Below are 25,171 nucleotides of genomic sequence, written 5' to 3' on the forward strand. Positions count from 1 at the left end.
CCATCCCGTCCCCTCATTGCCACCCAAGTACCCTCAGCGGGGCACTGGGACAAGCCCACCCAGGGGACACCCCACGGGTGCCACCAGGGGACACGGGAGGCCCTCGGCAGCCCCGGTGCTCCGTGCCTTGGTGGCAAGAGGTGGCTGTGGCAGGGTGTCCCCTGTGGGACCCCCCCAGGAGGGCCCTCCCGTCCTGGGCAGCCCCTGCTGCCTCTGTCAATCAGCCCTGGCCCCATTCCCAGCGCTGGCGAAGATGGAGGTGCCCGAGCTGCTCCGGCTCTGGGTGCTGGCAGGCGAGTGACAGCCCTGTCACCCCCTCTGGGGGACACGGCTGGGCTTGGGGGACCCCCGGCAGGGAGGGCGGGGGGGGACCCCCAGAGCAGGGTGGGCACGGGGGGTGTAAGTGGGAGAGGACGTGGGGACAGGGCTGGGACGTGACAGAGCTAAATAAAGCCGTCCTGTCCCAGATGCCAGCTGGGTTTGGGACAGGGCGGGGGACAGCGAGTGGGACCTCGGCGTGACAGGGCCAGGGAAAGGGAAGGTGCTGGCCCCATCCCTGACCCTGTCCCCATCCTGTCCCCATCCCTTCCTGTTGTTGTTCCCATCTCCATCTTTGACTCCATCCCCACTTTGTCCCTATCTTGTCCCTGTTCCCATCCTACTTCTTTCCCCATCCCTGTCCCATCCCTGGTCCCATTCTGTCCCTGCCACCATCCGGGCCCCGCCACCATCCTGTCCCCATCTCCATCCCGGTCTCTGTCCCTATCCTGTCCCTGTCCCTATCCCATCCTCTCCTAAATATATCCCCACTCCACTGCCTTGGGACACCTGGCACTGCAGGAACACATTTCTGTCCCAGGGGGTCTGTGGGCACCTGTGGCTTGTCCCGGGGTCTCCGGAAAAGGGGAATCTGAGGCAGGGAGGGGCCGTGTGTCCCCAGCCTCGGCCCCAGCCCTGTGTGTGGTCACAGCCTTGGCCCTGGGGGTGTCCCAGGCCACCCTCCCTGACCACCACGTCCTCCCTGACCACCGCATCTCCTCCGAGACTGGAACTATCTTCGTTCATGAGCTGGAGCGGGAGCTGTTCCAGGAGGCCTTTCCCACCGGGAGTGAGGATGATGATGGTAAGGACCAGCATGGGAGGATTGGGGGGATGGGACTCATAATGGGGGCACTGAATAATCCTCCCTGCCAGTCCCCACCCCAGCTGGGCCGTCTGTCCATCCATCCCTCCATCCATCCAGTCCTGTAAACATCCATCCATCCGTCCATCCATCCGTCCATCCATCCATCCATCCATCCATCCATCCATCCATCCATCCATCCATCCATCCATCCATCCTTCTATCCCATCCCATCCCACCCCATCCCATCCCATCCCATCCTCCATCCCTCCCTTCTTTCCACCCTCCATCCCACCCTCCATCCCTCCCTCTCCACCCTCCACCCATTTGAGACCCCCTGGGCAGTGTCAACCCCCCCAGAGCATCGAGTGCCCCCTCCCCCAGGGGTTCCCTCCCTTTGGGGGATCAGGACCCCCAGGGACCACCCCTGTTTCCTTGTGGGGACCAGTTGGACAGGGAAGGAGTTCTCAGGCGGGGGGGTCCACCCACATCACAGCTGTGCCGTACCCATGTGTGTGTCCATCCCCACCCACCCGTGTGTCCCAGCAGCCCCCATCACCTTCCAAGCCCACCTGCGGGACCACCCGGACCTGCCGCGGTGGCTGCGGTTCCTCCAGCGGGACCCCGGCCAGCCCGGCTACCTGTATGGCTGCCCCACGGCCAGCGAGGTGGGCACCCACACCATCGAGGTAGGTGCCCACCCTCACACCCCCTGCTTCTGGGGTGGCACAGGAAGGGGTGACATCTTCAGGGGTGTCCCCTGTCCTTGCAGGTGCTGGCCTACAACCGCCACACCTACGCCACGGTGTCCCAGCGCCTCGTCATCACCGTCATCCCCGCCCCAGGTGAGGGCTGGGCACCCCCAAGTTGCACCAGGACACCCCACAGGATGGGCCTGGGGTTTCCCCATGGGTGCTGCGTGTCGCCCCACAGGTGGGGAGCCCCCGTACCAGGGCGAGTTCCTGGTGGGGAACAGGAATGTGGAGGAGCTGCTGCCGGAGGCCGCGCGGGAGATGTTCCTGCAGGGCTCGGCCGGAGTCTGGGAGCGCGGAGACCTCCAGGTCATCAACGTCACCTCCGCCCTGGACCGGGGCGGCCGCGTCCCACTGCCCATCGAGGGGCGCAAGGAGGGGTACGGGCAGGGCTGGGGGGGCTGGGGGTGCTCCCTGGGTGGACCCTGGGTGGGTTTTGGGGGTCACCTCCAGCCAGTGCCCCCCCCCACAGCGTGCACGTGATGGTGGGTTCCCACGGGGTCTTCTCAGTGTGGTTTTGGGGGCTCACCTGAAGCTGCCTTAGGGGGTACATGAGGGTAGTTTCCTGTGGCCCCTTCTCCCCATGGGTGGGTTTTGGGGGGCTACCTCCACCACAAGGTGCACATAAAGGTGGGCTCCCATGGCCCCTTCTCACCGTGGGTGGGTTTTGGGGCCCACCTCCCCTGCAGGGTGTATGTGAAGGTGGGCTCCCACAGCCCCTTCTCCCCGTGCCTGGAGTCGGCCGTGTCCCCCCAGAGCCGCTTCCGCTGCAGCCTGGGCCAGCAGCCCCTCGCCTCCTGCTACGACACCTTTGCCCCCCACTTCTCCATCCGCTGGTGCAACCTCACCCTGGTGAGACCCACGTGTCCCCCCACCTCTCACAACACCCCCGTGGGGACCCCCCACCCCTCCTAACCACCCCCAACCCCGTTGCAGCTGCGGGTCTGGCCCAGCCCCACGACTCCGGGGCCGGTTTGGGGGTCCGGGGTGCTGGAGGAGGATGGGGATTTCCAGCCCCCCACCGAGGTGCCCCCCCAGGACCTGCTGCCGGGGTTCCTGGTGACGCTGCTGGTGCCACTGGCGGTGGCTGCGCTGCTCTGTCTGCTCCTGGGCCACCTCATGTGCTGCCGCAGGGAGGGAGTGTGAGTCGGGGGCACGCTCAGGGTGCGGGTCTCCCCTACCCCAGTCGGGGTGTCTCCCCTACCCCAGGTTGGGTGCCCCTTCCCCGACCATTGTGGCCCCAGGACAAGCTGGGGATGGTGAGAGCCCTTCTCACCATAATTATAATTTTTTTCCCTTTTTCCCCTGTTTTGTAGGCAAAAACGGGACTTGCAGACGTCTGAGTAAGCCCTGACACCCCAGACCGAGCTGGGGGGGTGCTGGGGGGCTGCTCTGGGAGGGCTGCTTCGGGGGGCTTTGTCATGGGGATGGGACAACAGAGGAGAGAGGGACAGGGAACAGTTTGGGGGGTGTCCCGGAGGTGGCAGAGCTTAAAGGATCCCCCCATCCCAAAAGGCCCCCCCAGCCCTCCTCCTCCCCTCCCACCCCTCGGCACCCCCCAATAACCCTCCTGAGACACGGGTTGGAGCACAAGAGCTGCTTTACTTCTCCAGTAGCCTCGGGTGGAACCAACAGCAGCCAGGAGGTACCCTGGGCATGGGGGGCAGACCCCAAGGATGGGGGGCAGACCCCTAGGATGGGGGGAACACCCTGGTGATGGGTCCAGACCCCAAAGATGTGTGGGCAGACCCCCGTGATGGGTGGGTAGAACCCAGTGCTGGGGTGCAGACCCCAGTGAAGGGTGGGCAGACCCCAGTGATGAGCTGTACACCCTAATGATGGGGGACGAGCCCAAATGATGAGTGAGCAGACCCCAACGGTGGGGGAGACAAACCCTAATAATGGGGCACCAACCCCCTCCCCAGGGGGACACGGGTGAAAACATGGGGTGCCTCATCCCATTCTCCTTCCCCTCTCAGCATCCAGCTGGTCCACCACACCACCATCCACGGGGACACGGAGGAGCTGCGGCACATGGCCGGGAGCCGGGATGTGATCCGGGACGTGCCCCGGCCCCTTTCCACGCTGCCCATGTTCAACGTCCGCACGGGCCAGCGCATCAACCCCATGCCCAGCCCCCGGGATGGGGCCCGTGTGCCCCTCCTCCCTCAGTGAGGGGCACCCAGGGGCGTGCCAGGGGGAGAGGGACAATCCCAGGGATGGGAAAGGGGTGTCCTGATGTTTGTGGGGGTACAGAAGCCCCCCCAGGCAGCGTTCAGCCAGATGGGTGGTCGCCCTTCTGACTGAGCTCTGCCTGCTGCCGGGCTGTTGCCTGGAGGATTTTGGGGTGTTTCCTCTTTGGGGTGTGTTTTGGAGGATAAATTGACCATTGAGTGATGAAATGAGGCTTTTCTGCTTTATTTGCAGAGCAGGTTTTGGAGTGCCCACCCTGTTCCAGCCACGATCCCCCATGAAAGGCTTGCAACCTCCATAAGGGTTGGGATGACTCTGTGCATCCCCCAGCCTTGTAGAGGGAAAGGGGAGCAGGAAGAGGATGGGAATAGGCACAATGGGGGGGACACAGTCCCTGGGACCCATGATGGCACCCCAATGCCCCCCCCCGCTCACCTGGGTGTCCGTGTCCAGCAGGATCTCTCCTGGAGCTCCCAAATCCTCCGTCCGCACCGCATAGACCTGGATATCCCACTCAGCGTCCCGCTCAGCACCCCCCTAACCCCTCCCCGACCCCCCCAGGGGGTCCCCCAGCCCAGCCCCTCCAAAGAAAGAGCCTCTTTCACCGCAGCCCCCCCTCCCTTGCACGGGGCAGGCGCCAGGGTGGGGGTTAGGAAAACATGGGGGCCCGGGAGGAACAAGGGGACCCATTGATGGGCTGGAGAATGGCAGCATTGAGGGCTTGTCCTGCGGCCAGAGCAGCCCCCCCCCGGGCTGTGGGGGTCCTGCTTGTGCCCACCACCATGGGGAGGGGGGCACTGGGTGGGTACAACCTGCTCCCTGGGCACACGTGGGGGTGCTGCTGGTCCCTTGGCATGAATGAGGGCTGTGGGGTGTGTGGATGGGGCTGGGATGTGTGGGGCACCCAGGGGAGCAGGGGGGGCTTGTGGTGGGGCACAAACGCACTGGGACCCCCCCACACCAGGGCACACATGCTCTGGGGTACCCACACACTGAGGCACCCCCACGCCGGGGTACCCCCATAGCAGAGCACCCCCACACTCACCCACCCACCCCTCTTGCACGGCTTTTGTTTGCCCGCCCCCCTGCCACAATTTTGGGGTGTCTCCCTGTGCCCACCCCACTCCCCAATTCCTTCTGGGGGCTCACCCTGAGCTGAGAGCCCCCCAGTGTCCCCCACTCTGGCACCAGCTGCCCCCAAACCCTTCCTCCCCTTGATCCACCATCCCCATTTCTCCCTCCATTTGGGGAGGGGACACAGACCCCCCCAGATTCCCTCCACTGCGGGTGCCCAGCAGCTCTGCCCCACTAAACCCAGCCCAACCCTCCTACCAGGGGGGTGGGTTCCCCCTTCCTTCCTCTCCCCCCTCATCCCAGGGGGGCTGGAAGAGGAGGAGGAGGAGGGCAGGGGGGCTGGAAAGGAGGATGGGCAGGAGCGGAGTGCAGAAGCTCGGCGGGAGCAGAGTGGGATCAACCGGGATGAGAGCGGGATCGGGGACAAGGAGCTCCCAAGGCCCACCACCCACCCTGGACCCCCTCCCGAGTTCCCCCGAGAGCGAGAGGCGGCGTGGAAGAGCACCCCGAGGTTTGTTGGATCATTTCACATGCTTTATTTCAGCAGTCAAGAAAAAAAAAATCATTTCTTTTTCTTAAAAAAAAAAAAAAAAGAAAACCCCCAAACCACTTAAAATTATTATTATTATTATAATTATTATTATAATTATTATTATTATTATACATTATACAAACTAGGTACAAACTCCGGGAAAAACCCGGAGTATCCACCGGGAGATGGGCCCGGCAAGAGGGAGTGGGTTCGTGCCCCTCTGTGCCTGGGGGGGATGCAGGGATGGAGAGGGGTGGATGGATGGATGGATGGATGGATGGATGGATGGATGGATGGATGGATGGATGGATGGATGGATGGATGGATGGATGGATGGAGGAAAAGCTGCTGGAAGTTGACAGCGGAGCTGAAGATCCACCTGCTTAACCTGGAAAATTCATTTATTCCTTTCTTCCCTTTTAATCCCTTTTGATTTCTTGGCTCTGCTTTGTGTTTGCTCCGGGATTTGCTCTTGGGATGATGGAAAGGGGGGGGGGGGGCGTGGGGAGGATAGCACCTTTAGGAGATTCCCAAGTGGAACTGAGCAGCAAAGAAAGGAGGAAATAAAGCAGAAAATAGAGGGAAATTAAAATAGATTGAGCTGAGATGTGTCTTTGGAGGTTGTAGCACCAGGAGGTCCCGGGTTTGGGTGTTCCGGGGCCAAAATTAAAGAGAATATCTAAAAATAATAATAAAACAAACAAACAAACAAAACCAACCAACCAAAAAAAAACCAAACCAAACTAAAACAAAACCAAAACCAGGATAAAAAATCCTGAGGGAAAGAAACCTCCGAAAGAAAATGGGAATGAAAGATCCACAGAGCAACAAAAGAGAAAGGTCTGGGGGGAGGGGGATAATAGGGGAAAATTAGCACCTTTGCTCTGAACCTGGCAGGAAAGTCCCGGCACGGCTGAAAAACTCCAAACGAAGCTAAAAAACAAAACAAAAGAGAACCCCAAAATTAAAACTAAAAAAGACAATCAGACACCCCGACAGTGGTGAGGTAGCCATCCAGAAAGGGGGGATGCAGCGGAGGGTCAGGTCTGCTCGGCGCCAGGGGCTCCCCTCATGTGCTTGGGAATGAATTGGTTTTGCTGCCTGAATGAAAAAATAAAATTAAAAAAAAGAATTCGTAATAAAACCCAAAGATTCATAATAAGGAATGGCAAGTACTCAAAAGGCTGGTACCCGAAATTAAAAAACTCAAGAGGAGGGGAGGGGAGAGAGAGGGAAAACAAGGAGAAAAAGCAAATTATAACCAAGAATTAAACATCTTCCTGGCAGCAAAAAAATTAATATTTGAATGAGATGCAAAAAGCAAAGGGGCTGGTGGGGAAAGGGGGGGTTTGGAGGGTGGGGGTCGACCAGTCCCAGGGGGGTCTCAGGGATTTTTGGTGAGTTGAGCTGCTCCATCTCCGGGGCTGAGGAATGAGGGGGGGGGGGGCAAGCAAGCGAACCCACTTCCTGGTGATTTTGTTTGAAAAAGTAATTTATTTTTATTTCGGTTTTTTTTGGTGTTGTCTTTTTTTTTTTTTTTTTTTTTGGTTTAATGCTTTTTTTTGTGGGGGGAGGGATTTTTAGGTTTTTCTCTTTTCTTTCTTTTAGAGACGCTGGATAGAAAACCGACACAAATTCAAGTCCATGTGAAATTTTCTCCTTTTTTTTTTGGCTGTTTTTTTTTTCTTTTTTTTATTATTATTATCATTATTATTACTCTCTCCTGTCACGCTTTCGGGGGGGAGGGTGTCCGGTTTACAAGAAGCAGACTGGGCCGATGTTAACGCCGAATTCCTGGTCTGGAGCGCCGACATCCATAGGAGCCAAATCAATGATGGGAAGGCGAGACGTCTTCGTCGTCTTGTACTCGATGACTGTCTTGCCCCACGCGCCGGTGTGACTCTGTGGGGACACCACGGTCATCCCCAGCCCCAAAGGACGTCCCACCGCCCCGCCGGGACCCCCCGTCCCCGAGCACCCACCGTGCAGCCGTCCTCGGTGACGCCGTAGGTGAAGCGGCTGTTGCCTTCAGCCCTGATCTCGATCTCGTTGGCGCCTTGGAGGAGAAGAGCCTTCTTCAGGTTGCCGGTGTCCTGGTCCATGTAGGCGACGCTGTTCTTGCAGTGGTAGGTGATGTTCTGGGAGGCCTCGGTGGACATGAGGCGCAGGAAGGTCAGCTGGATGGCGACGTCGGCGGGGTTGGAGCCCTCACCGCCGTACTCAAACTGTGGGAGAAGAGGAATCGGTCACTGTGGAGGTCCCCCAGCCTGGTTGGCCCCTGACCTCGTGGCCCCCGCGCTCACCTGGAAGCCGTCGCTCATCGTCTCGCCGAACCAGACGTGCTTCTTCTCCTTGGGGTTCTTGCTGAGGTACCAGTTCTTCTGGGCGATGGTGGCCTGGGTCGGGTAGACGCACGTCTCGCCCGTTTCCATGTTGCAGTAGACCTTGATGGCGTCCAGGTTGCAGCCTTGGTTGGGGTCGATCCAGTATTCGCCTGTGGGGTGAAGGGAGGGGGGTCAGGGTGGGGGATGGAGGTGTGGAGCAGACAAGAGGGATGGAAGAGAGGAGCAACCCAGGGAAAAAAAGAGGAGGAGCAGCCAGGAAGGAACAGAGGAGGAGCAGCTAGGAGGGATCAGGTGAGGAGCAGCCAGAGGGATGGAGGTGAGGAGCAGCCAGAGGGATGGAGGTGAGGAGCAGTCAGGAGGGATGAAGGATGACAGTGAGGAACAGCCACAGATGATGAAGATGGAGGTGAGGAGCAAGTGGCAGGAACAGAGGATGGAGGGATAGTTGAGGGATGTGAGATGGAAAGATGAAGGATATGAGAGCTTGAGAATGAAGAGATGAAGGAGGGAGGTGAGCAGCAGCTGTGAGAGGTGGAGGAGGGAGATGAGGAGCAGGTAGGAGGAAGCTCAGGAGTGGATCGTGGAGTTGGGCAACAGCCACAAGGAGGAGAAGAGGAAGGAGGTGAGGAGAAAACAGGAGATGGAGGGACAGAGGATGGAGGTGAGAGCAGCCACGAGAGACAGGATGGAGGAATGAAGATGGGAATCAACCATGGGGATGGAAGAAGGCCGGAGGTGAGGAGCAGATAGAGGGGACAGAGGGATGGAGGTGAGGGCACAGAGGGGCATGGGACACTGACCGCTCTTCCAGTCGCCGTGGCACATCTTCAGGTCGCGGCAGGTCCGGGCAGGGTTCTTGCGAGTGCCCTCGGGGCTGCGGATGTTCTCGATCTGTTGGCTCAGGCTCTTGAGGGTGGTGTCGACCTCCAGGTCGCGGTCACGCATCACGTTGGCATCGTCAGCCCTGTAGTAGCGCCCACCATCGTGGGCCTTCTCCTGGGGCGGCTGGGGCAGGAAGCTGAAGTCGAATCCACCACTGGGGGGGCCGGGAGGACCAGGGGGGCCGGGTGGGCCGGGGGGACCCTGCGGGAGGAGAGGAGGAGGAGGACGGTGAGCAGGCAGATGATGAAGGAGGCGGCGCTGGGCGGGCGGCGGAGGGGCGGGTACGTACGACGGGGCCAACGTCGCCGGTGCGCCCGCGGGGGCCGGGGGGGCCGATGGGGCCGGGCAGCCCGTTGAGACCATCTTTGCCAGCAGCACCAGCGGAGCCAGGAGGACCCTGTGGGATGGGAGAAAGGGTGAGCGTGGCTGTCCTGCCCGGGCAGAGTCGTCCCCTCAAGCCCTGACCCACAGCCCCACGAGGAGCCCGATGGTGGTGGGGACTCCCGTTCCCTCTTGGGATACCGGATATCGCGGCTCATCCAGGGACTTACTCGTGGACCGGCGGGACCAGAAGCACCAGAAGGACCTTGTTCACCAGGAGAGCCCTGTGCCAAGCAAGGAAGAAGAGGAAGAGGTGCCATCAGCATCTCGTGCTGCCTCCAGGACATGGGGCAGCACCCGGAGCCACCGTCACCCCACGGGACTTACAGGAGGACCAGGTGGGCCCTGAAGACCGGAGAAGCCTCTGTGACCCTTCATGCCTCTGTCACCCTGTTCACCAGCTTCACCTTTGTCACCACGGGGACCTTGTGGGCCCTGGAGGAGGAAGAGGAGGAGGAGGAAGATGTGTTGAGTGAGGTCCAGACCAACCACTGCCCCCACACCCGTGGGGACACAGAGACACTGAGGAGGATGGAGGAGAACATCAACTTACAGCAGGACCACGAGCACCAGCAGGACCAGGAGGGCCAGCAGGACCTTGGGGACCCTGAGACAGGAGAGAATGGGACAGGTTAGAGCATCCTCCACCTTCCACTGCCACTGCCTTGGGGCAGCATCACCCTGAGCGGGGTGGTGGGACCTCTGACTTCATCCTGAGCAGGGTGGTGGCACCCCTGGCTTCACTCTTTGCAGGGTGGTGAGATCTGTGGCATCACCCTGAGAGGAATGGTGGGACCCCTGGCACCACCCTTTGCAGGGTGGTGAGACCCCTAGCATCACCCTGAGAAGGATGGTGGCACCCCTGGCATCACCCTGAGAAGGATGGTGGCACCCCTGGCATCACCCTGAGAAGGATGGTGGCACCCCTGGCATCACCCTGAGAAGGGTGGTGGGACCCCTGGCATCACCCTGAGAGGGGTGGTGGCACCCCTAGCATCACCCTGAGAAGGGTGGTGAGACCCCTAGCATCACCCTGAGAAGGGTGGTGTCACCCCTGGCATCACCCTGAGAAGGGTGGTGTCACCCCTGGCATCACCCTGAGAAGGGTGGTGTCACCCCTGGCATCCTGGGGAAGCCCCTTTCAGCGGCAAGAGCTGAGCCTGAGTCCAGACCCCACAAATAAGATCCCTCTTGGAGTGCCCCCTGGCCAGGGAGGGGTACAAGGGGGGCTCTGGGCAGAGCAGCACTTACAGTCTCACCACGATCTCCGTTCTTGCCAGCAGGACCAACAGGGCCGGGGGCACCGGGGGCACCGGGAGCACCAGGGGGGCCGGCAGGGCCAGTCTCACCACGGTCACCCTGTGAGGAGGAAGAGGAAGAAGAGGAAGAGGAGGAAGAGGAGAGGTCAGTGTGGGCCAGTACAACCCCATCATCCCCTACTGTGCCCCCCTCACAGCCCACTCACCTTGGGACCAGCAGCACCATCACGGCCGGGGGCACCTTCAGCACCAGGAGCACCCTGTGGAGGAGGAAAGACCCTCGTTAGGGATGGTGGGGGGTGAAGAGGGGTCACTGCTCAGCTCAACACGGGCACCAACCGCGGCAACATCCACCAGTGCCACGAGCCGGCAAGTCCTCAGCACAACGAGCCCGACGCTGACACACGGGGGCGTCGGTGCCACCAAACACCGATGGATGCCCACGGCCACCCACCTCACGTCCAGCTTCTCCGGGGGGTCCAGCCAGGCCGGGGGGGCCCATGGGGCCGGGAGGGCCGCGCTCACCGGGGGAACCAGAGGGACCTTGTTTGCCGGGTTCACCCTGTGCAGGGGAGGGAACAGGGGGTGTCAGACACGGCTGAACATCCCACCCCCGGCCACGGGGTGAGCCAGACCCCGGCGGGGGTCACAGCGCTGTCTGTTCCTGGGGACCCCTCTGGTACTCACAGAGGGGCCGGGCAGCCCAGGGAAGCCTCTCTCGCCTCTCTGTCCGGGGAGACCGACGACACCGCGCTGGCCGGCGATACCTTGGGGTCCGGGAGTGCCGGGAGCGCCCTGCGGGGACAAGCAGCGCCTCAGGGTGGTGGCAGCGGCGGGGTCCACCCTCCCTGCGGAGGGGACAGCTGGGGGGGGACCGGCACAGGGGGTCTGGCCGGAGGGTTGACTTACAATGGGGCCATCAGCGCCAGGAGAGCCCTTCTCGCCGGGGGGGCCGGGGGGGCCGGCGGGTCCCGGCTCGCCGGGGCGGCCAGCGGGGCCAGTCTCACCACGGGGTCCTTTGCCACCTTCCTTCCCGCTGGGGCCGGGGGGGCCGGGGAGGCCGATGTTGCCCTGGACGGGAGGGGAGGCGATGCCATCAGGCAGCAGGCCGGGACCCCCCCGGCTGCCAGCTGAAGGGCGGCCAGGGGTATCCCGGTACCAGATGGGACAGGGAGGCCACGTGGAGCAGCCTGGACAGGTGCCCAGCACCTCCCGTGTTCCCCGTCACAGGCACCCTCCCGGACCCCACACCTCTCACCCCCTGGGGGTACTCACAGAGGGGCCGGGGGGTCCAACTCGTCCAGCAGCACCAGGGAAACCAGTAGCACCCTGGAAGGGAGAAAAGCTGGAGTCAGCGGGGTGGGATCCAGGTGTCACAGGGCCAGGGGACTGTCCCCTGGCTGGGAGCCACGGGGGGCGGGGGAGAACCCCTTGGCTGGTGGCCAAGAGGGCAGGATCCATCTGGAGAGCTGATTTTGTGGGCATAAAAGCAACTCCTCCCCCTTTTCCCCTCTGCGCTTCCCCCTCCTGGGATGAAGCCACCCAGGCAGTTTTGGGGTTGCCATGTCCCAGGCAGTTTTGGGGTTGCAGGAATGGAGGTGCCCCACGGTGTTGGGGCAGCAGAGCGAGACACAGTGGGGAGTGTTCACGCCCCAGGGGGGGTCCCCAAAACCCCCCCATCCCCACAAGACTGGTACTTACAGGGGGTCCGGCGCTTCCGCGAGCACCTTTGGGACCAGGAGCACCAACAGCACCCTGCGGGGGAGGAAGAGGAGGAAGAGGAGGAGGTGAGGGGTGAGCTGTGCCATGGGACTGGACCCCAAGGGGGTGTGGGGTGGGTTGGGAGAACTTACAGCAGGTCCAGGAGCACCAGTGGGGCCAGCAGGGCCGGGGGGACCGGCATCACCCTTGGCTCCAGCATCCCCAGTTTCACCTTTAGCACCAGGCTGGCCATCGGCACCCTGTGGGAGAGGGAGAGGGGTGGATTCGGGGAGCTCAGCATCACCCCGGCAGGGGCAGGATCAGACCCCCAGGCAGGGAGGAGCGAGGCTATTGCACTTACAGGGGGGCCAGCAAATCCAGCAGGACCGGGAGGGCCGGGCTCACCGCGGTCACCCTGGGAGAGACGGGAGGGAACGGAGTCAGACGAGCGGGGGACGGCCACCAGAGCCACCAAGGGGCGACCAAACAGCAGGGCCATCACTCAGGGTGGGGGGGACACTTACGGGAGCCCCACGGGCACCAGTGGGACCAGCAGGACCGGGGGGACCAGCTTCTCCCTGGAAAAGGGGAGGACAATCGGAAAAAAAGGAGGTCAGGGCTGCGGCGAGGAGGTGGCAGCGTGTGCCGGACACATCCGTCCCCGGGGGACGTCCCTACCTTGTCACCGGGAGCACCAGCGGGGCCGGGGGGGCCGATGGGACCGGTCAGACCTCGGAGACCGTCTTTGCCAGGAGCGCCGTCAGCACCTTTGGGACCGGGGTCACCCTGGGGAGGAAGAGGATTGTGGGTTACTGGGGAGGTCCCTTCTGGGGGCTCGCCCCCTCTTCCCTCTTTCTTGGGTGCACTGAGCCATTCCTGGTTCTTCATCGTCCCTGGAAGAGGCTGGGACCATCCTCCTCCTCCTCACCAGAGCTGGAGTCTCAGTGAGAGACTGTTCCCAAGGGCCACGCTCGGATGAGGACAGAGGTGACACTGAGCACCCCTTCCCCAGGGCGCTGCTTCCCCCCAGCCTTGGCTTGGGGGCACATCCAGCCCTGAGGGGACAATGATGAGGGGGCACAGGGGTGATGGGGAGCAGGTGACCAAGGGGGACATCAAGGTTTTGGGGGCACATCCAGCCCCAAGGGATTGATGAGGGGAGCACAGGGATAGTGGGGAGCAGAGGAGTAATGGGGACATTGGGGTTCTGGGGACGTATCCAGCCCTGATGGGACTATGATGGAGCACAGGGGTGGTGGGGAGCAGAGGAGCAGTGGGGACACTGGGGCTCTGGGGGGCACATCCAGCCCCAAGAGAATGATGAGGGGGGCACAGAAGTGGTGGGGAGCAGAGGAACAATGGGGACATCAGGGTTCTGGGGGATGCATCCAGTCCCCAGGGGACAATGAGGGGGGCACAGGTGTTTGGGGACACGTACCCTGTCACCCTTGGCGCCTGGCAGGCCGGCAGCACCACGTTCTCCAGGCATACCCTGCAGACCGGGGGGCCCTTGGCTTCCGGGGGCTCCGGGAGCACCAGCATCACCCTGGGAAAGAGAGACAGAAAAGAGGGATTAGCAAGACCCCAGCACAGCAAAACCCTCCTGGCTCCAGCCCCAGCCAAAGAAGCAAAGCCAAACCCATCGCCCTTTACAGCTGCACTCAAAAGCTGAGGACAGTCACCCACCACCCCGACATTCCCAAGCTGGCACCTACCTTAGCACCATCATTACCGGGAGCACCGTTAGCACCACGAGGACCTTGGGGACCGGGGGGGCCTTGGACACCACGTTCACCAGGGAAACCTCTCTCACCCTGGAGGGGGGAGGCAGGAGAAGGGCCGAGGCCATCAGGGGGATGTCAGGCACTTTGGGGTGCCAAGAACCGATGGGGAGTCCACGGAATTCAACTTACCCTGGCACCAGCAGGGCCGGGAGCACCGACATCTCCGGGGACACCCTGTGTGGGAAGGAGAGGGTGTGGAGTCAGAGGAGGCACTGGGGACGGGCAGAGGGGTCCAGAGGGGTCCACAGGGTGCCCCCAGGGGTCTCTCAATCCTTGGGACAGGGCTGGGATTCCCACTGCTCCCCCACTGTGTGGAGCACATCACCTGGGGGGGCACTGGGGGGACCCCCCATCAACACACCCCAGCCATGGTTGGGAGAGGGGACATGGGAAGGGGAGGGTCTCAAGTCGCCCACGCACTCACCTGCTCACCAGGCTTGCCAGCCTCTCCGGGGGGGCCAGCGGGACCGGGCAGACCCTGGGGAGGAAGAAGAGGAGCAATGAACCACCAGGGAGGTGGGAGACCAGAGAGGACGAGGGAAAGGGTAACATCACCCCCACCCTGGGTGGTTTATGCCCCTCACCACAGAAGGGGACACCCCTCACCTGGAAGCCAGGAGCACCAGCAGGACCTTGTTCACCTCTTTCTCCAGCAGGACCCTGGGGGAGGCAGGACAAGTATTGAGGCTCAGCTTCTGAGCCCCTTCTTCGGTGGCCGAGCACGGCCGTGGGTGGCCACGGGCTGGGGGATACTCACAGTGGGGCCGGGAGGACCTTGGGCACCAACTTCACCGTCTTTGCCAGCAGCACCCTGGGGAAGAGGGAAAAGAGGGTGCTCAGAGCACGGCCCCGACCTGCAACCCCTGCAGAGCTCTGTGAGCCCCCCACACCCCCCCCCACCTCCCCAAAACAAGGGTGTGGCCACACAGCGTCCTTCGAAGGACGGGAGACACCGCGGGGCGAGCTGCCCACGGCCACGTCACCTCCCTGCTGTCCCCGCTCCAAAGCTGCCGGTAGCCACCGGGATGGAGTCCCAAACACCTCATCCCACTGCCCTCCTCGTCCTTGGGGCTTTCCCTGGCACCACTCAGCCATCTCACACCCCATCCCTGCCACCCCACACTGGGGTGACTCTCCCTGCCACCCCATCCTGGGTGATGCCCCCTGTCACCTCACACAGGGGTGACCCTCCCTGCCGAGCCCCCACCAGACGTTTGTGCTCCAGCAAATACTCACCACGGCACCGGGGGGACCGGGAGCGCCTCTCTCGCCAGGTTTGCCGGGCTCACCCTAAAAAGAGAGCAGGATGAGACCTGTGACGACACTGGGGGGGGGGGACGGGACGGGTCCCCTGAGCCACCTGCCCATGCACAGCCACCGTCCCCGGTGTGGCAGTGGCCGTTGGGTGGGATCCCTCACGGACCAGGGTGCAGCATCACCCTGGCAGCCCCCCGGGGGGGGGGGTGTCACACTCACCGCAGCACCTTTGGGACCAGGGAATCCCATCACACCGGCTTGACCTCTGGCACCGGGGGGGCCGGGGGGGCCAGGGCGACCGTCTTGACCAGCGGGACCCTGTTATGGGAGGAGCCAGAGCCCCGTCAGCTGAGCCCGCGGTGAGCCAAGGGAGGAGGGGACATCAGTGGGGACAGCGGGGACAACTTACAGGGGGGCCAGTCTTGCCGTCGGGACCGGGGCTCCCGGGGCTTCCAGTCAGACCCTGCAAGGGAATGGGAAGTGGGTCAGGAGCTCAGGTATCCCAGGAGATGCTCCAGAGAACGGGAGCATCCTGGAAAGCAGCTTCTCCGTTGGCACGGGGAGTGTGACAGCCGGCATCCATCAACGTGGCTCGTTGCTGCCGCTGCCACCGTGTCACCGTGCCCGCCACCCTGCCACGCTCACCTTGGCACCGGGGAGGCCGGGTTCCCCGGGGCGTCCAGCTTCACCAGGAGATCCTTTGGGGCCGACGGGGCCGGGGGAGCCGCGCTCGCCGGGGGGACCCTGGGAAGGGCGGGAGAGGGGACAGGGATTACTCTGACTGCGGGACAGCACCCGGGGGCAGGGCAGGAGCAGTGTCACCGGAGGTGGCAGCGGCACAGAGCCGGTCTGGCCACTGCCTGGGACAGGTGACAATGCTCAGCGTCCCCATAGCCCCGATGACGCGACTTTCTCATCCAAACAGACACGGGCACCCACCTTGGGACCGGCGATGCCGTCAGCGCCAGGGAAACCACGGCTGCCGGGAGCACCCTGCGAGGGACACCAGAGGGGTCAGCGTGGGGACACGGGGTGGCCTCGGGGGGCTTGGGGGTGCAGGGGAAGGGTGTGCCGGTGTGGGACATGGCCACTGGTGGGAGTAGCCTGGGATGTCACCACGGTGTCCTCGAGCACGCACAAAGGTTCAGCTGCTCGACAGCACGGGGAAGGGGATGGGGACAGGGACATGGCAGGGAGGGGACAGGGATGCTCCTACTCACACGTTCGCCAGCAGGGCCGGGAAGCCCAGCGGGGCCGGGCTCACCACGAGCTCCTCTCTTGCCTTCCTCACCAGCAGGGCCGGGGGGACCTTGGACACCAGCGGGACCCTGGGGGAGGAGACGAAGGGATGAGCACCCACAGGATGTGCTGGGGCCAAGAGGGACCGAGACCCCAAGGTGACACTGAGGAATCACTTACGGGTTCGCCTTTGGCACCAGTGTCACCCTTGTTGCCTGGAGCACCGGGCTCACCCTGGAGGTGGATGGAGAGAAGAAGGAAAAGCTGTTTAACACCAGATTGAGGAGCAGAGGGAGACCTGAGCCACATCCTGATCACCCCTCAGAGGCAGGAGGGTGCTCAGCATCTGTCACCCCCCAGCACCACCCTGCCCTGACAGGGACCAGAGGACACCAGAGGAGGCACCTCCAGGTAGGACATCAGCTTGCTGGAGCAGAGAAAGGGATCCAACCCCAGGAAGAAGAAGATGGAGGTGTCCAGGGATACTCACAGCGTTACCCTTGGGACCGGGGGCACCACTGGGACCCTGAGGTCCGGAGGGACCACGGGCACCGGGGAAGCCGGGAGCGCCAGCAATGCCAGGAGCACCCTGGAAGAGGCAGAGGAGGGTGTGAGGAAGCAGCACAGCCCTTCATCCTGGAGCTGGAGGGGGAAGCGAGGGACACTCACAGTTGCACCCTTGGCACCAGGTTGACCATCAGCACCAGGATTGCCCTGTGGAGAGAAGGGGAAGAGGGGGGTTATGGCGGGGCTGGCAAGACGTGAGGCCAAAGGACAAGGAGCCATCAGATGTCACTTACAGCAGGACCAGCAGCGCCAGCAGGGCCGGGGGGACCGGGCTCACCACGGGCACCTTGGGGACCTTCACTGCCACGAGCTCCCTGGGGACCAGTTTCACCCTGGGGAGGAAGAGGAGGGAGGAAGAGCCATGAGCATGAGGGTTTCCCTGATCCCCAACATGGATGACCTCCCCTCCATCTGCAGCTCCTTCCCCATGGAGGTAAAGCCAGGAGAGATGCCCACGGGACTTGTTTGGGGACATCCCCCTCTGTCCCAAGCAGTGGTCAGCTCACAGCATTTTGGGCTTGGGAACCCATGCCATGCTCAGTCCTCTTCCCCATCCCACTCTCCCAGTTCCCACCAGTTTCTCCCAGCCCAGGAGATGGTCAGGCAGGTCCTACCTTAGCACCAGCAGCACCGGGGAAGCCGGGGGGACCAGCAGGACCAGTTGGACCCTAAATGGGAGAGAGGCTGTGTGTCAGAAGAGGGATCCCACCTCCCACACCTGGCACTGGTGGGATTTCCAGGCAGCAGAGCTCTGGCTGCCATCCGGGATTTCCCATTCGTGGTGGAGCTGGGATGGGATCTCTCTCTGGAGAAGCCGGAGGTGATTCCAGGTTCGGGGGGAGGGTGGATGGGTTTGGGGTTTGAGGTTACTTACGGGGGGACCGGCAGCACCAGGAGCACCGTCATTGCCACGAGCACCCTGTGGGAGAGGACACATCCATGAGTGATGCCCACAGGTTGGAGAGGTGACCCCCAGACCCCCAAACCCCAGGCAGGGGGTCTCAGCCCTGCCCAGATCGAATACTCACAGCAGGGCCGGATGGACCGGGACGGCCTCTCTCGCCAGGAAGACCACGAGGACCCTTGGGAGGGGACAGGACACATTTAGGACATGTTTGGGTCACCTAGGTGGGCACTTACCTCTTTCTGAGCCTCCTCCTATCCCTGTGCCCCCTGTCTCTCCCCACTCCTGCCCCCAGTGACATTTCCAAGGGGTTAATCCCCCTCCCACCCTGATGAATCCCTGGGGAAGCATCCCTGAGGATGAGCTGGTTCCCCATCAGGTCTTGACCCCCATCCCCTCTTGCCCATACCCCCCCACCACGCCCCTCAGGGGTCCAGCACTCACCATCTGCCCGGGAGCACCGTTCTCTCCAGGGCTGCCAGGCTCACCCTGGGAGGGGGGAAGGACAACATGAGGGACCTGCTCTGGAGGGAGGAGGGAACAGCGAGGACATTCCAAGGACAGGGGTGACACTGCCACCACTCCTCACCTTGGGGCCAGCAGGTCCAGGCTCACCCTTGGCACCATCCAGACCACTGAAGCCCTGAGTGGCAAGAGAGAGAAGGGGTGGGGGGTCAGGAAGGGATCTTTGGTGATATTGGGGTCCCACATCCCCTAAATCTCACAAGCACTGGAGGGGGGACTCACTCTGTGTCCCTTCATGCCTGGCAGGCCAGCAGTGCCTGGGAGACCACGGGCACCCTAGAAGGAAAGGGGAAGTGGTCATGGAGGTGTTGTGGGGGCTGTCCCTGCACCCCATTACCCCTGTCCCCAAGGGGACAGACACCTGGTGTCACCAGCAGAGCACAGCAGGGGTGTCCCCTCCTGTGTCCCTGTGTCCTGAGGGGCCACCTCACCTGGGGGCCGGGGGGACCGCGCTCTCCGGGGCGGCCGGGCTTTCCAGCTTCACCCTAGGGAGAAGGACACCAGGTTGGTGGCATGTCCCCAAGCCAGGCAGCTCCTGCTCACCTGGAGGGGCTGTCAGGGCCACCGGGCCCCGAACTGAGGGGGGACCCCATGGACAGGCCACTTACATCATCTCCGTTCTTGCCAGGGGGGCCAGCGGGACCACGGGGACCCATGGGACCCTAGGAGAGATGTAGGGCAGCAGTGAGGATGCTGTGGGTGACAGCTGTCCCCTATCACCCTGCCACCCATCCTGGGCAGAGCCAGGCTCTGCCGGCCCCGTTCCCACGGATCCCAAAGCAGGGACAGTGTGGCCACAGCCAGGGCTGGGAACCAGCAGCATTGTCCCCATGCCCAGAGGACATCAGCTGGAGCAGGAGGTGGCAAGACTCACAGAAGCACCAGGCTCTCCAGGTTCACCAGGGGGACCTTGGAAACCTTGAGGACCCTGGGGGGAAAAAAGGGGGGGGAAAAAAGGAGAAAACGGGTTAGAAAGTGAGAAGTTTGGGCCTGAAGCCCCCAGTGACAGTGGAAGTGTCCTCCAGTATGGTGGCACGAGGACGTGTGTGCCCACGTGCTTCCGTAGCTGTCAGGAAGGATGAAACATCCCCCAGCCCATCCCACCCAAAGGGGCCTTGGGGGTTTCTTGTCCCCAAAATCAAGGGGAGAGGAAGAGGAGACACTCACAGGAGCACCGGGAGGGCCAGGGAGACCACGGGGACCGGCTGGGCCCTAGGGGAGAATGGAAAAGTGAGGAGGGGGTGCCTTGTCACCCTCAACCTATTGCCAAGCCTTCCCTGTCCCCATCACCACCCCACTGCTGCACCCAGTGAGCCTCACTGCCACTCCACCACCATCCCACTGCTCTGCACATCTCCACTCATCACTGCCCCAAAACCAGTCCCTCCTTGTCCCCATCACCCCCATTCCCTGTCCCCACTGCCACCCCATCCCTGCCCCTATTGCCACCCCATCACTGCACCCATTGCCATCCCCACACCATGTCCCCATCCCTGTTCCCATCTCCATCCATTCCTTGTCCTCACTGCCACCTCATCCCTGTCCCCATCCCTGCCCATCTGCATCCCTGTCCCTCTCCCCACCCGTTCCCTGTGCTTGTCCCTGACCCCATCCTTGTCCCTATACCCACCCATTCCCTGTCCCTATTGTCACCCCATCCCTGTTCCCATCACCCCCCATTCCCTGTCCCCAGTGCCACCCCATCCCTGCCTCTATTGCCACCCCATCACCACCCTGACCCCGTTCCCCTCCCTGTCCCCATCACCCCCCATTCCCAGTTCCTCATTGCCATCACCGTTAGCTTTGACACTCCATCACCACATCCCCCCCATTGCCACTCCATCCCTATCCCCACTGCCACCCCATCACCACCCTGACCCTGTCCCCATCCCTGTCCTCATTGCCACCCCATCACCACCCTGACCCTGTCCCCATCCCTGTCCCCACTGCCACCCCATCACCACCCTGACCCTGTCCCCATCCCTGTCCTCATTGCCACCCCATCACCACCCCATCCTGGTCCCCGTCCCTGTCCCCATCCCTGTCCCCATCCCTGTCCCCATCCCCTCCAGGCCCAACATCCCTCCCCAGCCCCCCCATCTCGTGCCACTCAGTGGCATCATCAACACATGAAGCACTTCTGGCACCTCACCCAGCTTGACCCTCCACCCCCCGTGCCCCCTGTGCCCCCCATGCTCACCATGGGCCCAGGCACGGCCATCCCCCCGGCTTTCTCATCGTAGCCGTAGGACATTTGGGGAGCGAAGTTCTGTGGGAGGAGGGAGAGAGCGGGGGGTGAGCAGGGCGTGGGACCCCCGGGGGGGCTGCATCACCGAGGACCCCCCATACTCACTCCGCCGAGGCCTGGGGGGCCTGGAGGGCCTGGGGGTCCCGGGAGACCAGGCTGTCCAGGGATGCCATCTCTGCCAGGGGGGCCGGGGAGTCCCTGGGGGGAGAGAAGAGGAGGGTGAGCCCCAGCGGGCCGGGGGTCCCAGGGGTGATGCCTACCCTGGGGCCGGGGTGATACCCACCCTATCTCCTTTGGGGCCGGTGTCTCCTTTAGGACCCTGTGGTGGAGAGATGAAACAGATGGTTAGAAAAGGGGGTCTCCAAAAATACGGGGGGAGGGGGGATGTCGGGAGGTTTTGGGGGATTAATTTTGGGGGAGCCTTTACCTCTACTCCAACACTTTCTGGGTAGACAGGGGAGGCTGTGGGAGGAAAAAGGGGCGTTCAGAGCAGCCCAACATCACCCAGCAATCCCACACCCACCCAACAGCCCAGACATGGGGAGCGGGGGGGACACTGAGCCCCGCTGGTCCTCAAGGACCCCCTGGACGATAACTCGGCGGTCGGAGAGCTCTGGGGGACACGCCACTGTACCGTCGGTGTCGGGACAGATGGGGCAGCATTCTCCGAAGGGGATCTCGGCGTTGGGACAGTCGGAGGTGTCCTCGCAGATCACCTCGTCGCAGAGGATGTTGCCGCTATCGCAGACGCAGATCTGGCAGGGTTCTGGTTTCCACACATCCTTGTCGTTGTACGTTAGCCCATCCTGTACGCAGCTCCCAGTTTGGACTGGGACACAGGGGCAGGGCAGGAGGAAGCGTCAGGACGGAGGGGAGAGTGGATCCCGTCTGGCTCTCCCCCTCCCCTCCCCTCCTCTCCCCTCCCTTCATCCCTCTCTTTGCTCCTGCAGTGTTTCTCCCTTCATCTGGTTCTCATCAGCCCATCGCGGTGACACAGGAAAAAGCTCCACAATAAACTCTTCCCACATACGCTGGAATTTAAACAAAAAAAAAAAAAAATCCCTCCAGCCACTCTCTACGTCCCGCGGGCGGATGGGGCCAAGGCAAACATCCCCCCCCCAAAAAAAGGCAGGGGGGTCCCCGCCGTCCGCGGGAGGACGGCGACAAGGATGGGGTGGGATGGGGCGGGATGGGACGGGGATGGGACGGGGATGGGACGGGGATGGGACGGGGATGGGACGGGGTGGGTTGGCCCCAACGTCTGGGCTGAAATTAGATCCAGGCGGCTGCGGGATAGGGCTGGATCAGGCCAGATGGGATTGGGGAATGGGAGGACAGAGAGTGGAAGCAGGCGGGGGCTGGCGTGGGGAGGGGAGGGCAGGGCGGCGCGCCAGAGCCCGGGGGTGGCCCCATGGTGGGGAAGGGTCCTGGGGAGGGGGCGAGGGGCTGGGTCAGCTCGTGGAAGCCCACTCGGGGGAAAAAAAAAAGGCAAAAGGGGTAAAAAAGGCAAACGAGGAAAAAATGGCAAAGGGAAATAAAAAGACCAAAAAAAAAAAAAAATAAAAAAAGGGAGAGGGGATGGAAAATGCAAAATTCCAATGGAAAAAAAGGCAGAAACCGGAATGAAAAAAAAAAGGTAAAAAATGCAGAATGGGAAATGCAGGATTGGGAAAAGGGGAATGGGAAACGGAGAATGGGAAATGCAGGATGGATGTTGTCAATGCAAAATGCAGAATTAAAAAAAAAAACCACAAACCAAGGTGTTAAAAAAAAAAAAAAAAAAAAAGCACCAAAAAAATCCTCCCCAAAACCGACAAAATTGGGTAAAAAGCGATGGGTGCCCGGGCCTGGCGCTGCCCCAGCGTCCCCCCGTGCCCCCCTCCTGCAGGTGGCAATGGGGCACAGAGGGGACATGGCAGTGGGGGGGTGACCCCAGCCGTGCCCCCGTCCCCCGTCCCTGGCAGCTCCCTCGGCTGCCGAAACATTTTGCTTATGAATCATCCGAGACTTTTCTAATTCTTTCCTGATGGCTTTCGCAGATCCCGGGGCTGGGCCCCCCCTTCTCCCTCCTCTCCCCCCCTCTCCTCTCTCCCGCGCTCTTTCCCCCCTTTCCTTTCCTTTCCTTTCCCGGCCTCCTCCTCCTCCTCCCCTCCGTCCCAGCTCCCTCCTTCCCCGCCGGCTCCTCTCCACCCTTTCTTCCCTCCCTGCTCTTGGCAGGGTGCCCCGACTCTCCACACGGCCACAGCCCCCCTAAGCCCCTTTTACCCCAACTCCAAATCCCCTCAAGCCCATTTTTGTTTTTTTTTTTTGAAAAGTTTTTCCCTAATTTCCCTACTTTCCCCCTGATTTTCCCTCTCTGCTCTGCATGCCAACCCTGACTTCCTCCTTCCCCACACCAAGGCAGCCGGACCAAGGGTCGCCGATGCCACCAGACCCCATCCCACCCCACACCCCACATCCCACCGGGGTGAAGACCATCACCCAGCGCCGGCTACTCACTGTCTTCTTCTCCTTGCCCGTGGGTGAGTAGTACAGTCGCTGCTATCAACAGCAGTAACCGAGAATCCACAAAGCTGAACATGTCTAAATATTAGACATGTAGACTCTTTGGGTCTCTTTTGTTCTTAGGTTGGGGTCATACGGGGCCGATCCAACCCTGGAGCTCCAAATCCAGACCCCAGCAGAAACTTCCTACTGCCCTTTGCCCACTTCTTTGCCTGCCCTTATATACGGTGCGGCAGCGGCGAGAGGTGGGACCCATTGCAACCAGGGAATTTTGGACGGCCCCTCGGCCAATCAGAGGCACCCAGCGAGTCGGGGGGCACCCCTTGCACACCCCCCCTCCCGTGTGTCCATGCACACGCACACGGACATGTACACGCGTGTTGTGCCCAGGCAGGGCTGCAGTGGTGGCTGTGGGGTGGATGGGAAGGGGATGGTGGGCTGGGGGTTTCGAGGGGGTTTGGGGTGGTTTTTTGAGGGGGGCTGTGATTTTTTGGGGGGGGTTGGCACACTCTGAGGTGTTTTGGGGGGATGGATGTGGCGGGGCGGGGTGGGGACAAGGAGATGTGGCACGTGGCGCTTTGGGGACCCCGGTGCCACGCGACGCCTGGTGCTGTACCAAGGAGGGGGGCGAGGCCCTGCAAACCCCCACCCGCCACCCAACCCTGCACTTGGGGATCCCCAAAACCCACCCACCCACCATCCCCCCTCATCTAAACCCCCATCACAGTGTGGGGCCAAGACCACCGAGCATCCCTTGGATGGGCATCCCCCCACCCATGGACACCCCAAAACCCCTCCAAGAGCCACAAACACCCCAAAAAACACCGGCTTGATTTTTTTCTTTTAGCTCTTTCTTTCCGTCTTTTCCCTTCCTTTCCCTTGATCCCCTCACTCCTGGCCATCCCTCTCCCCTCTCTCCCCCCCTGGCACGCCTCCACCGCCGTTTCCACATTTGAAGGAGCCACGTTGGTTGGAAAAAGCAAAAGCTCCTGGACAATAATCCACAACCTACCGTGCAATTTGGGGAGGGTGTAATTACATGCCAAAAAAATCGACGTATTTACCAGGGCCGGGAGCTCGGGAATGGAGGGGGGGAAGGAGCCCCGCATGGGCAATGTGGCACCCGGGGGGGGCACTCCCGTGTTTCAGGGGGGATTTTTAGGGAATGGGATGGGAAATGGGACTGGGAAGAAGGGAAGAGATGGGTTTAGCCCTTGTGCTTGTGCCCCCCATGCTATGCTGAGGGTTTGTGGGATCATGGAATACTGGGAATACTGGGAGTACTGGGATCAGTCTGTTTGTCCCCCCGTCACTGTGCTGAGGGCTTGCAGGCTCATGGAATACTGGGAATACTGGGAGCACTGGGAGAACTAGGTTCAGCCTTCACACCTACACTTGTCCCCCTCCACCAGTGTGCTGAGAGCTTGCAGCTTCATTGGATTACTGGGAATACTGGGAGCACTGGGAAAATGGAGCTTACTTAGCTTGTGTACCCCCTGTCACTAGGCTTGCAGGCTCATCAGGATACTGGGGATACTGGGAGTACTGGGAGCACTGGGCTCACTCTTGTTGTCCCTCCCACCACTGTGCTTAGAGCTTGCAGGCTAATTGGAATACTGGGAATTCTGGGAGCACTGGGAGAGCTGGGTTCAACCCTCACACCTCTGCTTGCCCTTCCACTACTATACTGAGAGTTTGCAGGCTCAACGGGATAATGGGAATACTGGGAGCACTGGGCTCACTCCGTTTGGTCCCCCGTCAATATGCTGAGGATTTTTGCAGACTCAGCAGAATACTGGGAATTCTGGGAGCAGTGGGAGAGCTGAATTCTGCTCTTGCACCTCTGCTTGTTCCCCCCACCGCTGTGCTGATGGTTTGCAGGCTCAGCGGGACACTGGGA

The 25,171-nt window shown here is 61.8% G+C and overlaps 2 protein-coding genes and 1 long non-coding RNA gene across 4 annotated transcripts; 2 read left to right on the forward strand and 1 right to left on the reverse strand.

Moving 5' to 3' along the window:
• Positions 1-212: 212 nt before the first annotated feature.
• On the forward strand, positions 213-4,277 carry SGCA (sarcoglycan alpha). 2 transcript variants are annotated; one of them, XM_064636422.1, is made up of 9 exons: positions 213-293; positions 971-1,123; positions 1,670-1,812; positions 1,896-1,968; positions 2,057-2,255; positions 2,565-2,727; positions 2,812-3,017; positions 3,192-3,218; positions 3,855-4,277. In XM_064636422.1, exons 1-9 carry the CDS (start codon positions 254-256, stop codon positions 4,048-4,050), a joined length of 1,200 nt encoding a protein of 399 aa, XP_064492492.1. In that variant the 5' UTR covers positions 213-253; the 3' UTR covers positions 4,051-4,277. The 2 variants fall into 2 exon arrangements, with proteins under 2 accessions (XP_064492492.1, XP_064492493.1); XM_064636423.1 differs by having other exon boundaries at positions 214-293; positions 1,673-1,812.
• Positions 4,278-7,326: 3,049 nt separating this feature from the next.
• On the reverse strand, positions 7,327-23,482 carry COL1A1 (collagen type I alpha 1 chain). The gene is made up of 51 exons (XM_064636418.1): positions 23,266-23,482; positions 21,401-21,595; positions 21,194-21,228; positions 21,050-21,085; positions 20,872-20,964; positions 20,719-20,787; positions 19,686-19,730; positions 19,393-19,446; positions 19,127-19,180; positions 18,950-19,003; positions 18,741-18,794; positions 18,583-18,636; positions 18,438-18,482; positions 18,118-18,171; positions 17,964-18,008; positions 17,704-17,757; positions 17,323-17,421; positions 17,192-17,236; positions 17,013-17,111; positions 16,703-16,756; positions 16,504-16,611; positions 16,223-16,276; positions 15,929-16,027; positions 15,693-15,746; positions 15,503-15,601; positions 15,263-15,316; positions 14,784-14,837; positions 14,633-14,686; positions 14,451-14,504; positions 14,156-14,200; positions 13,958-14,056; positions 13,681-13,788; positions 12,921-13,028; positions 12,767-12,820; positions 12,604-12,657; positions 12,395-12,502; positions 12,243-12,296; positions 11,817-11,870; positions 11,451-11,612; positions 11,229-11,336; positions 10,996-11,103; positions 10,748-10,801; positions 10,534-10,641; positions 9,836-9,889; positions 9,610-9,717; positions 9,453-9,506; positions 9,191-9,298; positions 8,820-9,102; positions 7,978-8,168; positions 7,657-7,899; positions 7,327-7,576 (listed from the first exon to the last, which is right to left on the reverse strand). The coding sequence occupies exons 1-51, from the start codon at positions 23,345-23,347 to the stop codon at positions 7,430-7,432; spliced, it is 4,362 nt and encodes a 1,453-aa protein (XP_064492488.1). The 5' UTR covers positions 23,348-23,482; the 3' UTR covers positions 7,327-7,429.
• On the forward strand, positions 10,549-17,047 carry LOC135402895 (uncharacterized). The gene is made up of 4 exons (XR_010425250.1): positions 10,549-10,686; positions 12,245-12,328; positions 16,209-16,296; positions 16,581-17,047. It is a non-coding gene; the product is annotated as an uncharacterized LOC135402895 (long non-coding RNA).
• Positions 23,483-25,171: the final 1,689 nt, after the last annotated feature.

This window comes from Pseudopipra pipra, chromosome 26 (genome assembly GCF_036250125.1).
Source record: "Pseudopipra pipra isolate bDixPip1 chromosome 26, bDixPip1.hap1, whole genome shotgun sequence".
Classification (NCBI taxonomy): Eukaryota; Metazoa; Chordata; class Aves; order Passeriformes; family Pipridae; genus Pseudopipra; species Pseudopipra pipra.